This window comes from Rhinopithecus roxellana, chromosome 7 (genome assembly GCF_007565055.1).
Source record: "Rhinopithecus roxellana isolate Shanxi Qingling chromosome 7, ASM756505v1, whole genome shotgun sequence".
NCBI lineage: Eukaryota > Metazoa > Chordata > Mammalia > Primates > Cercopithecidae > Rhinopithecus > Rhinopithecus roxellana.
In genome coordinates, this window is record NC_044555.1 from 83,163,142 (window position 1) to 83,177,566 (window position 14,425).

The 14,425-nt window shown below is 47.0% G+C and overlaps 1 protein-coding gene across 2 annotated transcripts in view; it reads left to right on the forward strand.

Moving 5' to 3' along the window:
* The first annotated feature begins 3,430 nt into the window (after nucleotides 1-3,430).
* NHS (NHS actin remodeling regulator) overlaps nucleotides 3,431-14,425 on the forward strand; it is a 366,539-nt gene continuing 355,544 nt past the window's right edge. For both annotated transcript variants that reach the window (XM_030934711.1, XM_030934712.1), the window contains exon 1: nucleotides 3,431-4,386. In XM_030934711.1, the coding sequence (XP_030790571.1) occupies nucleotides 3,825-4,386 (562 nt within the window). In that variant the 5' untranslated portion in view covers nucleotides 3,431-3,824. The remainder of the gene's footprint in view (nucleotides 4,387-14,425) is intronic.

Sequence of the window (14,425 nt, forward strand, 5' to 3'; positions counted from 1 at the left end):
AAAGACACTTCAGTCACTATAATTCAATGATTATGCTAACGTGCCCCATGTATCTCCTGGCATTTCTTAGCCAAAAGAAATATTTTCAAGTGTAAATAATGGTAGGATATTTGAATCAGAACACTTTTAGTGAGGAGTGTTTTAGGAATCTCTGCTTTGCAGCTTGTGAGGTTCTATAGGAAGCCTGACTAGGGTTCCGTGGAGGCATGAGGACAGCCAGGTTGAGGACAGTGGTGCCTCACGGCGCTCTCCATGCCAATCTTCGAGTTCAGCAAAGCCCTTCTTCCTTCTGTGCTGGTGCAGGCAAGAATGTAACTGTGGGGCGTGGTGACACAGACAGGATCTTTCGTTCATTTTACAATGGCATACAGTTTATACTGACCAAACATTTGAATTTATGGGCAAATTGTGCTGGCCTTTGAGCTGCATGAATGACTGCTGGGAATTAGGCGATGGGGTCATTTAAAAATGCTTCCTTTCCCTTCTATTTTGGCTACAAGTGCATGGTAAGTAAATATGTGTACATGAATAGTGGGGAGGCGGTGTGATTGGGAGAGATCAACACACACATAACAATCTGGTGTAACAATCTGGCTTCAGAAAGCAACCTTGACTTCATCAGAACTTTTTGTGGGAAAACTTGGAGTAAAATGTCACAATTCAGGATTTAAACAAGAAAGACATAGCTCCCGGGTATGCTGAAAACTCATCAGCTTAAAACTATTCACATATCCTATCAGGATTACATGTGTTGCTACCCTTTTTAAAATTTCAGTATTTCAGTTCTAGGAAGCAGGAATAAAACCCAAAAATGTGTGTAGGTGTGTGTGTGTGTGTGGGGGGGGTAATTCCCCATGGGAGGGACTTGAGTTGGGAAAAGGGTAGGATGGGGTCAGCAGACTGTCTTGAAGCCGCCTTCCCAAAGCTAGCAGTTTTTATTTAGATGGTGTCACTAATGCATAACAATCGTTACATTTTCTAAAGATACTTTTATTCATATCTTACAGAGAACTGAGAAAACATCAACCAACCGTATCGATGAATATGACCATTTGTATTAGTTTTGTTTTTGGTGACTTTGAAAGAGGGTGTCTTTCCCCCCAGATAAAACCAAAACCAAAACAAAAACGTAATGTGCTCTTGGAAAGGTCACTGGGGACCACCACTAAAGGAAGGGGAGGGGACAGTGAGAATGAAGGAGATCAAAAGCCAAAATTAAAGGTTTTTAAAATTTTAACCAAAGGGCTTTATTAGCACACAAGTCAGAGTCCAGGAGATTACAAAGAGGACACTCCTTTTTGCATCCTTGAACTGTGCTTTGAATCATTTTGAAATCTCGGCTTGAATCTGAGCTGATCACTTGGGGGCAGACACTAAGGTAGCTGGCCTGTTTTTTAGCTTAATTACCCCCTTGAACCTTTTCTCTCCTGGGTCTATGCCCTTCCTTTCTGATTGCTTCTTTTGGGAGCCCTGGAAGGAACTTGCCAATAATCTGAAACTCCCTTTAGGAGTTAGAGTCCCACACCACTTATTCATTGTCCCTGTCAACGCTCAGCTGGGCCTACTCCACTGGCGCCCTTGCTATTAATAGGACAGTGCTAGGTAAGAGAGAGTGAGAGGCAGGGCAGCCTGTTGCCACAAGGCTTGCTAACCAGATGCCTTTAATACCCCTCATTGTTCTCCATGCTTCCATGTGTTTAGGGAGAAGTGTCTGGCTTGCCTACCCAGCAAAACTCATGTTCAGAATTTTGAACGTATTAAAAAGTCAAGCTCAATTTAAAAACAGCTAGCTCAATGCTTTTCAGATTTGTGAGATAAAAAACAAACCTTAAAAGACCTTGTTCCAAAATACTATTTTCTTTCATTTTTATTTGGAAACAAAACCAAATTTAAAGTTGCAAGAAATGTACAATGAACCCCGATATGCCCTTAACCTAGACTATTTTGAACATTTTGCCGTATTTTGTTTTTTTCTCTCTCTTCATACAAACACATCTTTATTATTATCATCATTCTTCTTGTTGTTGTTACTGAAACATTTACGTGTACTGTGCAGACATCATGGCCCTTTACCCCCAAAGCCTCAGCCTGGATCTTTTATGAAGAAGGATACGTCCTTGCCAAAAATTTGGGATCTTTTTTTTTTTAGACTAAGACAAGGGTTTGTTGAAGCCTTTAAAACCAAAGCCTGGGCGAGTCCAAAGTGCTGCCTGTTGGAGCCTACTCCCTCTCCCGCCTTTACAGGGAGGAGAGGAGACACCACCGCAGGTCTGGAGGACTTTATTGTTGCCATAAAACATATTTTTTCCATGTTCTCTTTAGAAACACGAAAAGAGGCTGCATTCCCAAGATCAGGCTTGTGGCTTTAAAATAAAAAATATTTTTACAGTATACTTTTTGGAGGCATGAAAGCACGTGTTTTATTAACATTTCCCAAACTCTTTTTACGTTTTAGGCTGACGGCATACAGCCTGCAGCCTGCTGCAATCGAAAATGCATGCCTTTTAAGAAATTATATTTTTCAGTTAACTGAAGGGGAAAACTTTCCCTTCTGTAAATCATCATCTCTCTGATGGAGAACTTTAAAAATCCAGTGTATGATCCAGTAGGGTGATGAGGAGGTAATGCCGTTTATCTCACCCAGCGTGCAATGAGTTTTGTAAGCAGTTTTCTGGGATTTTGCTCATTGGTGGTTTGGGTCTCGTTCATGATATTCTATAGAGACCGTGCCCAAAGCAGGGGGCCACGTGATGCCTGGGAAGGGGTATAAACAGCACTCTGGCTGCTCTGGCCACATGGAGACGCGCCTACGCCCTTCGCCCTCTCCAGTTGTCTCCTTGCGTTCATAGAGCCCGGAGATCTCCGAGGAGCAGCCCAGTTTTCCCTGTAAGAACCCAAAGGTCTTGTACAGAGCTGGAATTCGGCGAAAAACTTGCTCCAACACGCCAAATCTGCCGCATCCCCAATACCCCACCCTCTTCCCTCTGCACTTACTACCCACACCCTTACTCCCAACTTGAGGACTCCCCGCCCCCACCAAGCTGACAGTCTCAATTCCAACCCCTTGGATGTGAGGAAGCGTCTTTGCGCCTGAACGCGCCCAGCACGGCGAGGCCACCAGTGACTCCCAGCGGCCGCACAGGGCGCTGCGCCCCCCTCGCCCCGGCCTCCCCCGCCCTGCGTCCGCCCCGTCACCCCCGCGCGGCCTCCTGCGCCCGGGCTGGAGGCAGATTCCTCTCTCCGGGTTTTCAGAGCGCCTTTCCGAAACCTCCTCCCCGCCCAGCCAGGGAGAGAGATCCCGGGCGCAATCGCTCCCCGGAGCGGCCGAGGGGCGCGCGGGGAGAGGCCTGCGCCGGGGTACTTTCAAACTGAGGCGCGCGCACACACTCACACCCACCCACCCACTCACCCACTCACCCACTCACCCACACACACACAGACACACGCACTCCCATTTATATAGGCGGCGGCGACGGCAGTGGCCGGGGTGGCGACGGCGAGCACAGAAACGATGGAGCTGAGCCAGTCGACCCCGGTTGGAAGCAAGTGAGAAGACACCAGGCGCACCCCTAAATTTCTGTGCGGGGCGCTTGTCATCCTCCCCAGGGAACGGTGCACCCAAAGGAGGACTGGGTGGACTGATTTGCTAGGGAGAGGGCGGGGAAGAGGAGGCCAGGTGAGCAGAGGAGCCCCCTGCGTATCCGGACTGCCAGATCGCGCCTTTGCCGGACTCCTGCCCCCTCCCTGCTCAGGTGGGCGCGCCCGGTCTCCGGCTCACAGGGGCGCTCGGAGGAGACCAGAAAGTCGCCGCCTGACTGCGCGGGATGCCTTTCGCCAAGCGGATCGTGGAACCGCAATGGCTGTGCAGGCAGCGGCGCCCTGCTCCTGGCCCAGCGGTGGACGCGAGCGGAGGCAGCGCTGAGCCGCCGCCGCCCCTGCAGCCGCCTGGCCGGAGGGATCTGGACGAGGTCGAGGAGCCAGGGCCAGAGGAGCCAGCCCACGCGGTCCCCGCACCTCCAGGGCTGCCGCCGCCGCCGCCGCCACTGCCCGCGCCGGCCGACCAGGCTCAGCCGCCGCACGGAGAGGCGTCCGTCGCTGGCGAGGAGAGCACGGCGGGGATCCCGGAGGCGGCGCCCACAGCTGGCGAGGCGTCCTCGGCGGCGGCGGCAGCCGTGCTGCTCATGCTGGACCTATGCGCGGTCAGCAACGCGGCTCTGGCCCGTGTCCTCCGGCAGCTCTCGGACGTGGCCCGGCACGCGTGCAGCCTCTTCCAGGAGCTCGAGAGCGACATCCAGCTCACCCACCGCCGCGTCTGGGCGCTGCAGGGCAAGCTCGGCGGTGTGCAGCGCGTCCTCAGCACGCTTGACCCTAAGCAGGAGGCAGTGCGTGAGTACCCGCGCCGTCCGCCCGCCAGGCTCTGGATTTCCGCGCCGCACCCACGCGCTGTCCCCAGCAGCGGCAATCCCAGCCCCGCGGCGCCGCGCCCGTTACAGCTTGCACCTTACTACTCTCGCCTTTCCACCCTTCCCATCCCCTGGGACCCACCCCAGTCCTCCTGGGGCTGAGTGGCTGGGCTGGACCCCGATTTAGTGATGCAGACGTGGACGGTGGAAAGTTAAAAGGGCGACCTCTGAAGTCGCAGGCAGCGTGGGCTGAGAGGGAGCAGAAAGGGAGCGTTCATGGGAGCACAGGAGGCAGAGAGGGTCTGTCCTTCACCTCCGGGGCTAGCCTTTCACATCCTTCACGGGGAGGTAGCGAGGAGGGTTGCAACTCCTGTGGTTTCCAGAAGCCCAACCCTGAGGCCTATAGCCCACCCCATGCATGTTTGGGGTTGGGGTTCCAGGAGTAGTGAGTGTTCTTTTCAGACTGCTGCAGTACCGCGGCTGTTTCGTCACTCGCTGTGACCTCAGGTGCTGCCCCTAGCTCCGAACTTGTGCCTTGCCCTCGTGTGAGACGTAGCGTGGCGCTGCTCGCCTCCTAGAGTGAACTCCGTAGTGCTTCTGCCGAAAACCCTTGTGGCCTGGAGGGGCCGCGGGGAGGGTCAGGGAGAGATGAGGGTGGGAGTGTCAGGCAGGGGCCCCAGGGAGATCGAGGAGACCCCTGGGCATCTTTTCTACCCTGAACAGCCCAGGGTTCCTATTAAATGGCTCTGTGCCATCTGCCCCCAGAGGATCCCACAGGCTGTCTTCCTCTGCCCCGGTGCACTGTCGCCCAAATCTATTAGCACGTGGACTTAGTCTAGCACCCAACTAGTCTGCTAGGCGGGCTGCAGGGAGACGACGAGGAAGGAAGTCTGGGAGACCCCTGGGCATCTTTGCTGTCCATTGACTTCGCTCTTACGACACCCAAGGGCTCCCAATAAATAGTCATTCTATGTCATCTCCCTTCCGAGGGCAGTCCCCTTGGCTCACGATCGTCCAAATCTGGCGACGGCAGAATCATTTAGGAACGACCCAGGAGGTAGACAGGGGCGCTGGGTTGGCGCGACGGTCCTTTGGCGCCTAGTCAGGCTGCGACGCTCGCGGCGAAGGTGATGTCAGCGGCTCTGACTTACGTAAGAAGCTTCCTTGGTTGCTGCAGCAGCTGCGCCGGTGCGCAGTGGCCTAGGAGCGCGAGGGGCGGAGGCGCTTTGGAGGCATCCTTCCCTGGGGATTTCCGGGCACCTCTGCCCCACAGTCCAGCCCAGCCTCCTAGCGGTCCCTGCCCGCCCGCGTGTTCTCTCCCTCTTCCCCTCCTCCTCCGAAAAACCCTTTGAACCCCGCCCCGGGAATTCACTGCTTTTCTGCAATAACAATAATAATAAGCGTAATGAATAAATGATGTGCTCGATCGGTTTTCGCAGCTATAAAAGACCCGGAGTTGGGTTAATGACTGGTTGTTTAAAAGGGCAATTCCGGGGATGAGTTCTGGAAAGAATTAGGACTGCCGTAGGCCAAGTCGTATTTTACTTTTGGGACTTGAAATGAGCGCTTTAATCCTGCCTCCTTTTTACCCCAAACCACACAGCGGGGACAGGCCCTTCACTTTCAACAGCGCAGATATCTTGGGAGTGCGGTTGAGGGGAGTGGTGACTTCACTTCAAAAGAACTGGAGGGAAGTTTTGCAGACTGTTGAGTGGTGCATACATTTCCCGTGGTGTGTGTGTGTGTGTGTATGTGTGTGTGTGTGTGACACACCTCTCCTTTAGATTTCACGCCAGTGAAACTCACTGCCAGAGCAGAAAGTGCCCACTTCTTTCTTTCTTTAGATGCAGCAATGGGCATTTATGTACCTGGAATGTATCACAGTTCTTTCAAGTCCTTTTAACTGTGGGGTGTACAAACTCATAGTTAATAGAGATAAGAGAAGATCTTGAGTGTGTGCATATAGTTGGTGAATATATACTCTACACATATTTATATGAATAATAAAGATGGGGCTGATTTCTGCCTGGGATAGATTTAAAATCTCCTATTATTTTACATTTTATTTTCTAAAATGCTATCTCCACACTTTATGTCCAGATCTCTCTCTTCTCTTGTCCATTTAAATTTGGGATGACATTGTTCTTGTTTGATGTTATAAAAGGTATTACCTTTGGGAGAAAAAGCACACTATTATGTATCTTGGTTTAGGTTTCCTAGAATGCAGAGCCTGAGACAAGGATTTCGATGCAATTAATTTATTTGGGACGGGTTCCCTGGAAGCACAGAGAACGGGTGGGGAAGTGAGACAGGGAAGGGAGGAAAGAGGAAAGCCAGTATACCATGTAAGCGGGTTAGCCCTGTGGGCAACTGGGGTTCAATCCAGCTGGCGACCCTTTGAGCACACACCTCAAACGTGTTCCACTAATGATTAAGGAAGCTGGAGTATTTATGCAACAACTTCTTCTCACAGATGGAAGGTAGCACCTGGAGCATGAACTCCATGGCTTCTGGGTCTTGCCCCACATGTAGTCCCAGCATGCTCCCAGGGGCAGGTAGAGAGATGCAAAAAGCATATGATGTGCACAGGAATGTTGACAGAGGTCCTCTGGGGAGGGCAAAGTAGCTGTGGGTAGGGCACCAGTGGCATCAGCTGCATTATGCATCTATCTCCCTTTAGTATTGCTCAGGCCTAGGGGAGTTTGAAAGTGAGAGGAAGCCTAAAAGTAAACCTTGCTCTTTTTCCTCTTCCTTTGAGGGTGCCTCCACACCCCCTGTATATCCTTGTCACCTGATCATCATTCCCCTGTGCAAACTGCTTGCTATTTCATCCTTGGACAGCTGCTTCCTGTTGCCCTGAGACAGGCTGGGGGCTTCTTGCAGGAGCAACATAATCTGATGTACACTTTGGAAGAGTCACTCTGGAAGCAAGTCTGGCGGCTAGTAAACCAGTTAGACACTGTGACTGGTGATGGTGGCTAGGACCAGGGAGGTAACTGTAGAGACTGTGAGAAGTGGTTAGATTCTGAATTCATTTTGGAAATAGGATTGCCAGGACTTACTAATTTGATTGGGTGCAGGGTGTGAGAAAAAATTAATTAAGGATGACTCCTAGTTTGTTGTTTTTGCATGAAAAGCTTAAATAACTTGTAGAATGTGGCTGGGTGTGGTGGCTCACACCTGTAATCCCAGCACTTTGGAAGACCAAGGTGGGCAGATCACCTGAGGTCAGGAGTTCGAGACCAGCCTGGCCAACATGGTGAAACCCCGTCTCTACTAAAAATACAAAAATTAGCCAGGTGTGGTGGCAGGCATCTGTAATCCCAGCTACTTGGGAGGCCGAGGCAGGAGAAATGCTTGGACTGGGAGGCGGAGGTTGCAGTGAGCCAAGATTGCGTCATTACACTCCAGTCTGGGCAACAAGAGCGAGACTTCGTCTCAAAAAACAAAAAAAATAATAACTTGTAGAATGTATTACCGTTTGTAGAATTGGGGAAGGCTAGTGGGAGAGTGGATATTTTCTTGTGGAGGGAATGGAATCAATAGTTTTATATTTGAGCCATGTTAAGTTTGAGATACCTGATGTGTCTTACACAATTACATGTGTGAGTTGAGAGGTCCAGGCTGGAGATGTGAATGTGAGACCTAAGAGTGGAGACAGCATGTGAAGCCTTGGAGCTAGACACAGTGGAGATAGTAAAGAAAAGGAGGCCAGGACTTAGCCCAGGGCAGTCCAACTTTGAAAACTTCACAGGGGAGGAGAAAGGCTGAGAAAGGACAGCCGGAAAGCTAGAAGGAAAATCAGAAGAGTGTGGTATGGTGCAAGCCAGGAGGTGTTTCCAGAACTGGGGAGAAGTCAACTTGGTCAAGTGCTTCTGAGAGGAAGATAAGCACTGAGAAGAGGCTATTAAGTTTGGTTACCTGTAATTAATTAGTGGCCTTGAGAGGTGCCATTTCATTGGAGGGGTGGAGATGAAGGCCAAACCAGAAGGGTTGGAGAAACAATAGGAGAGGTGGAGAGGAAATAGCAACTACAGACAGCTTTTTTTTTTTCACTCTGTTACCCAGACTGGGTGCAGTGACTTGATCATGACTCACTGCAGCCTTGACCTCTCCAGGTTCCCATCTCAGCCCCCCAGGTAGCTGGGACTACAGGTGTGCAGCACTATGCTAGGCTAATTTTGGTATTTTTCGTAGAGACAGGGTTTTGCCATGTTGCCCAGGGTGGTCTCGAACTCTTGGGCTGAAGCAGTCCTCCCGCCTCCCAAAGTGCTGGAATTACAGGCGTGAGCCACTGCACCCAGCCCTACAGACAACTCTTGTAAGGAGTTTCCCTCTGAAGGGGAGTGGAGAAATGGAGCAGTGGCTGGAAGGGAATACAGTATCAAGGAAAAATGTCTTAAAAGGTATTGATATATTGGGCATGTTTGGATTCCAAGAGAAGGGTGAATTGATGATCCTGGCGAAGAGAAGTGAACAATTATGGATATCACTGAGAAGCTGAGGGGATGAGATGAGAGACCATTTCATCCATGGCCCCGGAGGGAAGCCGAAGGATACGAGCAAGGAGGCAGGTGGGCTGGTGAACTGCTGGTGGTGGGATGGGGTGTTCTTCTACAAGGGGATCTATTTTCTCTGTGAAGTATGGGGTAAGGTCATCAGCTGAGAGTGTTGGCAATGTGAAGAGAGAAGAGAGGTGTTAATAAATTGTCTCGGAGAGGGAACGTGAAGGCATTAAGGAACTGTATTGGGATGACCTCGCTGTGTTGAGAGCCTTCGGAGACTGATGGTCATCAATTTGAAGAGTCCAACTTCTCAGTCACTGAAACCTGAGACTTTGGAAGCACTTCGTGGGCTTCAACTCCGGTATATTCATCCTTAGACGTTTTAATGTTGTTGGCATTTTGGTTGCTGTTGATTTATTTAGTTACTGAGTTTTAAAACAAATTTTATATTAAAGTTTAAGATTCCCACAGAAAAGCACACAGACCATAAGTGTTTGGCTTGGTTGATTTTCACAAAGTGAACAGCTCATGTAAACACCACCCAGATCAAGAAATGTTACTGCACCTGAAACATCCTCCCCTCCCTTCAAGCCACGTCCAGTCAATATCCCCCTTCCCAAAAGTGACAACTCTCCCAATTTCTACACTTATCAATTAGATGTTCTTGTTCTTGAAGTTTATATAAGTGAAATCATATATACTTCTTTCTAGCATTATTAACTTAACATTATGTATGTAAGATTCTTTCATCTTATTGCATATATAGCCGATTGTTCATTCTCATTGCTGAATAAATTTCCATTGTGTGTACATACCACAATTTCTTGATCCATTCTCCTGATGATGGACATTTGGGTTGTTTCCATTTGGGAGCTATTGCATGAACAATTTTTTCTACGTGCTTCTTGATGAGCTTATGTATACACAGTTATTTGGTATGTATCTAAAAGAAGAGTTGCTGGATCAAAGGGGATGATTTGTTTGGCTGAACAGTTTTCTACTCTAGTTGTACCAATTTATAATCCTGGAAGTATATGCAAGTTCTGGTTGCTTTACATCCTCACTGATATTGGTATTGATGTTTAAATTGTAGCCACTTTGGTGGATGTGTAATGAAATCTCATACTGGTTTTGATTTGCATTTCTCTAATGGCTTGTGGGACTGAACACCATTTTATATAATTTTTAACTACCTAGATATTCTCCCTTGTGGATTACTTCTTCAAGATGTTTGCTCATTTTTATTTCTCTTTTCTCTCTCTTTTTTTAACTTTTATTTTAGGTTCAGGGGTACATGTGCAGGCTTGATATATAAGTAAATCATGTGTTGTAGCGGTTTGGTATACAAATTATTTCATTGCCCAAGTAATTGCTCGTTTTTCAATAAGGTTCTTTGCACCTTTTCTTACTGTCTTACAGATGTCTTTTATGTATTTTGAATATGAGTCATTTGTCAGCTGTATGTATTTCCAATACCTTCTCTTACTCTGTGGTTTGCCTTTTCACTCTCTTAGTGTTATATTTTGAGGGCAGAAGTTCTTATTTTTGTATAGTCCAGTTTATCAATCCTTTTCTTTATGGTTAGCGTGTTTTTGTGTTCTCTTCTGTTTGTTCTTAAACAAATTCTTCACCAAACTTGAGGTAATGAAGGTATCTCAAAAGTTCCAGAAAGTTTTGTTTTGCCTTTGTCATTTAGATCCATGGTTCATATGGAATTGATATTTGCAAATGGTGTGAGGTAGGGCTCAAGATTACTTTTTTCCCAAATATGGATGCACAACTGGCCTACTGCCACTTATTGAAAAGACCATCATTTCCCCATTGTACTGCAGTGACACTTCTGTCACCTCCCCCACCTATGAACTTTTCTAGAACTCTGTGCTCACCTTTATCTTAGCTTTTTTCATTCTGTACAGCAGACACTGTTGGTGCCCTGTCTATATATTCCTTTGGCTGTCATCTCTCATGCTGAAGGCTACTTACTGCAAACCCCTGTAACTCTGCCTGAAACTTTTGTTTTGTACTAGGTTATGGACCATGCTTGGCCTTGCATGTAGGGAAGGCCAGAGGTGTCAGCAGGTTAATGCCTGAGAAGCAGCACTCAACCAAATATGGACAGGAAGTTGATGGATGAATGCACCAGTGCCATTACTCCTTGGATAGGAGAACTCTGTAGCATTTTCTCCACCATTTCTCAGAATTCTCCAGTAGGACTGAGCTCCAGTTACCCATAGTGATGACTTATTTGATGACACATCCTATCTTCCTTTCTCCATCTCACTTCTTCACTCACCTATGGGTGTTTCTGGAGTCACCTCCCACATAAACTACTTGCACTCAAACCTGTACTTGCAGTCATAGGGTCTACTTATGGGGGAACTGCAACCAAGGCAATCTATTTAATCTTTAAACTGTGAAGGCAAAGACCTAGGGCTGGGGGTATGGTAGAGATGATGTTTCTCACTCTTTTTCCTTAAACTATTTAGCCTAGGATTATTATATTAGCCACACCCCCAGCCCCTGCCAGAACACTCTATGGTATGTGTATTAGTCTCTTCTCTCACTGCTATAAAAAAACTACCTGAGACTGGGTAATTTATAAAGAAAGAGGTTTAATTGACTCACAGTTTTGCAGGCTGTACAGGAGGCCTGGCAAGGGAGGCCTAAGGAAACTTACAATCATGGCAGAAGGAAAAGGGAAAGCAAGCCCATCTTCACATGGTGGCAGGAGAGAGAGCAAGAGTGAAGGGGGAAGTGCTACACACATTTAAACAACCAGCTCTCATGAGAACTCACTCACTATCACTAGAACAGCAAGTGCAGAATCTGTTCCCATGATCCAGTCACCTCCCACCATGTCCCTCCTCCAACATTGGGAATTATAATTCGACTTGAGATTTGGGTGGGGATACAGAGCCAAACCATATCAGTGGGTCTGGAAATAGCTGTTAATACCATTAGCGGATGCACAGTTTGAATCCCTGTCTTGGCATGGGAGAGCTTCAGTGCTTCAGCAGTGAGAAGGGTAACAAAAGGAACTCAAATCTATGATAATGAAGACATACCCCCTCAATTTCTCCATGTTCTATTGACAAGCCTTTGAGAGTGTTGTTTATTGCCCTTTGGAATGCATAAGTGACAGCCCCAGGAGATCCAAACTACCTATTTGAGAAGGATAATTTTCAGCCGGAACAGACACAGAAACTGCTAATCTCTGAAGGGAACCAGGAGGTAATACCTTGGGTGAATTGGTCATTTTGGGTTGGTGTGGCAACACTGATCATGGGCTCATTCTGGTTTTGGAAGGATGGTCCTGCTTTTCCTTCCCTTTCTGTTCAGTCCACCACTTATAAAAAACCTTCGCAGTTTGGTTAGTGTGTTCTCTTGGATGTTTCTGTAATTGTGGTTAAGATTCTTTTCTCCTGGCTCTGTTCAGTGAGCTTCTGTGAGGCAATTATGAGATCCTAACAGCTTCATTGAAAGCTGCTTTGAAACCCATCACAGAACGGCTGAGAAAAAGACAATCTTTCAAGGGTTTAATAATTCATGGTTGTAATTTCCTCATAACCAGTAGCAGCATCACATTTCTTTCTAGACTTTTCTTGTTATACTGGATTGGGCTTTTAAATCAAAACTCCTGAATTACTTTACCTAAGAAATCCTTGAGATTCTGTTGGATGGATATTACCAAGATGATAATGATAAAGATTTCTTTCTTCCTGTGTGTGGAGGCCTTTTCTACACAGTGCCGTCAGGACAGTGTAAAGTCCATATAAACTCTCAGACACCTCTTCAGTCTCAGCACTTCTAGTCTACTTTTAATGGGCATTACTTTTAAAAGGCAATGACATATAAAAATCTCTCCTATTGTCCCATATTAGTCCCAGAGTCTTGAAGATTCACTGATTTTGTATGACATTTTGAAATTGTAGAGTCAAGGACAATTTTAAATATAGTTGGAATTTTATTTGATGGTTCAGCTTAATTTATTTTCGCTTTATTAAAAATTGTGGGGCACAAGATTTTGAGGGATAGTCTATTAAAAAATCATAGGAGGAGTAAGACTGGAACAAACAATCACAAAAATTCCTAAAAATTTTTCTTGCATCAAGAATTCTTCATGGGCCGGGCGCGGTGGCTCAAGCCTGTAATCCCAGCACTTTGGGAGGCCGAGACGGGCGGATCACGAGGTCAGGAGATCGAGACCTCCTGGCTAACACGGTGAAACCCCGTCTCTACTAAAAATACAAAAAACTAGCCGGGCGCGGTGGCGGGCGCCTGTAGTCCCAGCTACTCGGAGGCTGAGGCGGGAGAATGGCGGGAACCCGGGAGGCGGAGCTTGCAGTGAGCCGAGATCGCGCCACTGCACTCCAGCCCGGGCGACAGAGCGAGACTCCGTCTCAAAAAAAAAAAAAAAAAAAAGAATTCTTCATGAATCCTATCTTCATAACAAGTGGGAACAAAAATAATGAGGTAGGAATGGTTCCTGAATGTAAGGATCTCATTCTGGGGTTGAAATCTGTTGAAACAAAGTTTTGGAGAGCCCACCCACCAGATTAAGCCCAGAAGGCAGGGAAACTGTCTACTTTATTTTTGTGAATGACTAAAACAGGTGTGGTCAATTTTTGTTTCTGACATCTCTCAATCCATTAATGTACATGAGGTTTGGCTGTATTGAATGAGTAATCTGAGGACCTGGGCATTTATGGGCTAAAAAATGGCCTAATTCTGGGAGGCCAAGGTGGGAGGATTGCTTGAACCCAGGAGTTCAAGACTAGACTGGATAACATGGTGAAACCCCATCTCTACAAAAAATACAAAAATTGGCCAGACATAATGGCATGTGCCCGTAGTCGCAGCTACTCAGGAGTCTGAGGTGGGAGGGTTGCTTAAATCAAGGAGGTGGAGGTTGCAGTAAGCCAAGATCATGCCACTGCATACCAGCCTGGGTGGCACAGTAAGACTATATCCCAAAAAAATTTTTACTTAATTATTATTATTATTTTTTATTTTGTTTTCATTTTTTTGTGTGTTCTAAGTTTAATTGGTGACAGACATGTGACATCTCAAATCATGAGGTTGCTCCTCAGTTTTTTAAAACACTGCATGATATTCCCCTGCACAAACATGCTCAAAGCATTTAACCACCTTTTACCCACACGGTAGCATTTTCTTGGTTTTAGTTATTATAAACAAATCTCATATAAACATTTTCCATATATGTATTTGCTTATATGTATGAATTTTTAAGAATGGTTTCTTAAAAGTGTAATTGCTGGATCTAAAGATATCTGTGCCTACATCCTTCAAAGTGAAATTAACCAAGAATAAAGTTAATTTAACAAAAGTCCTAGAATCTTGGAATCATACAGTTGGGAAAGACCTTAGTACCCATAGAATCAAACTTCTCACCCAGAGTGGGAATCTTTTTTAAGATGTCCCAAATGGCAGCTCATCTGGTTTCCATGCCCTCTGAGACTCCAAGGAGTGGGAAGTGGAGTCTGGATAGCTCCCATT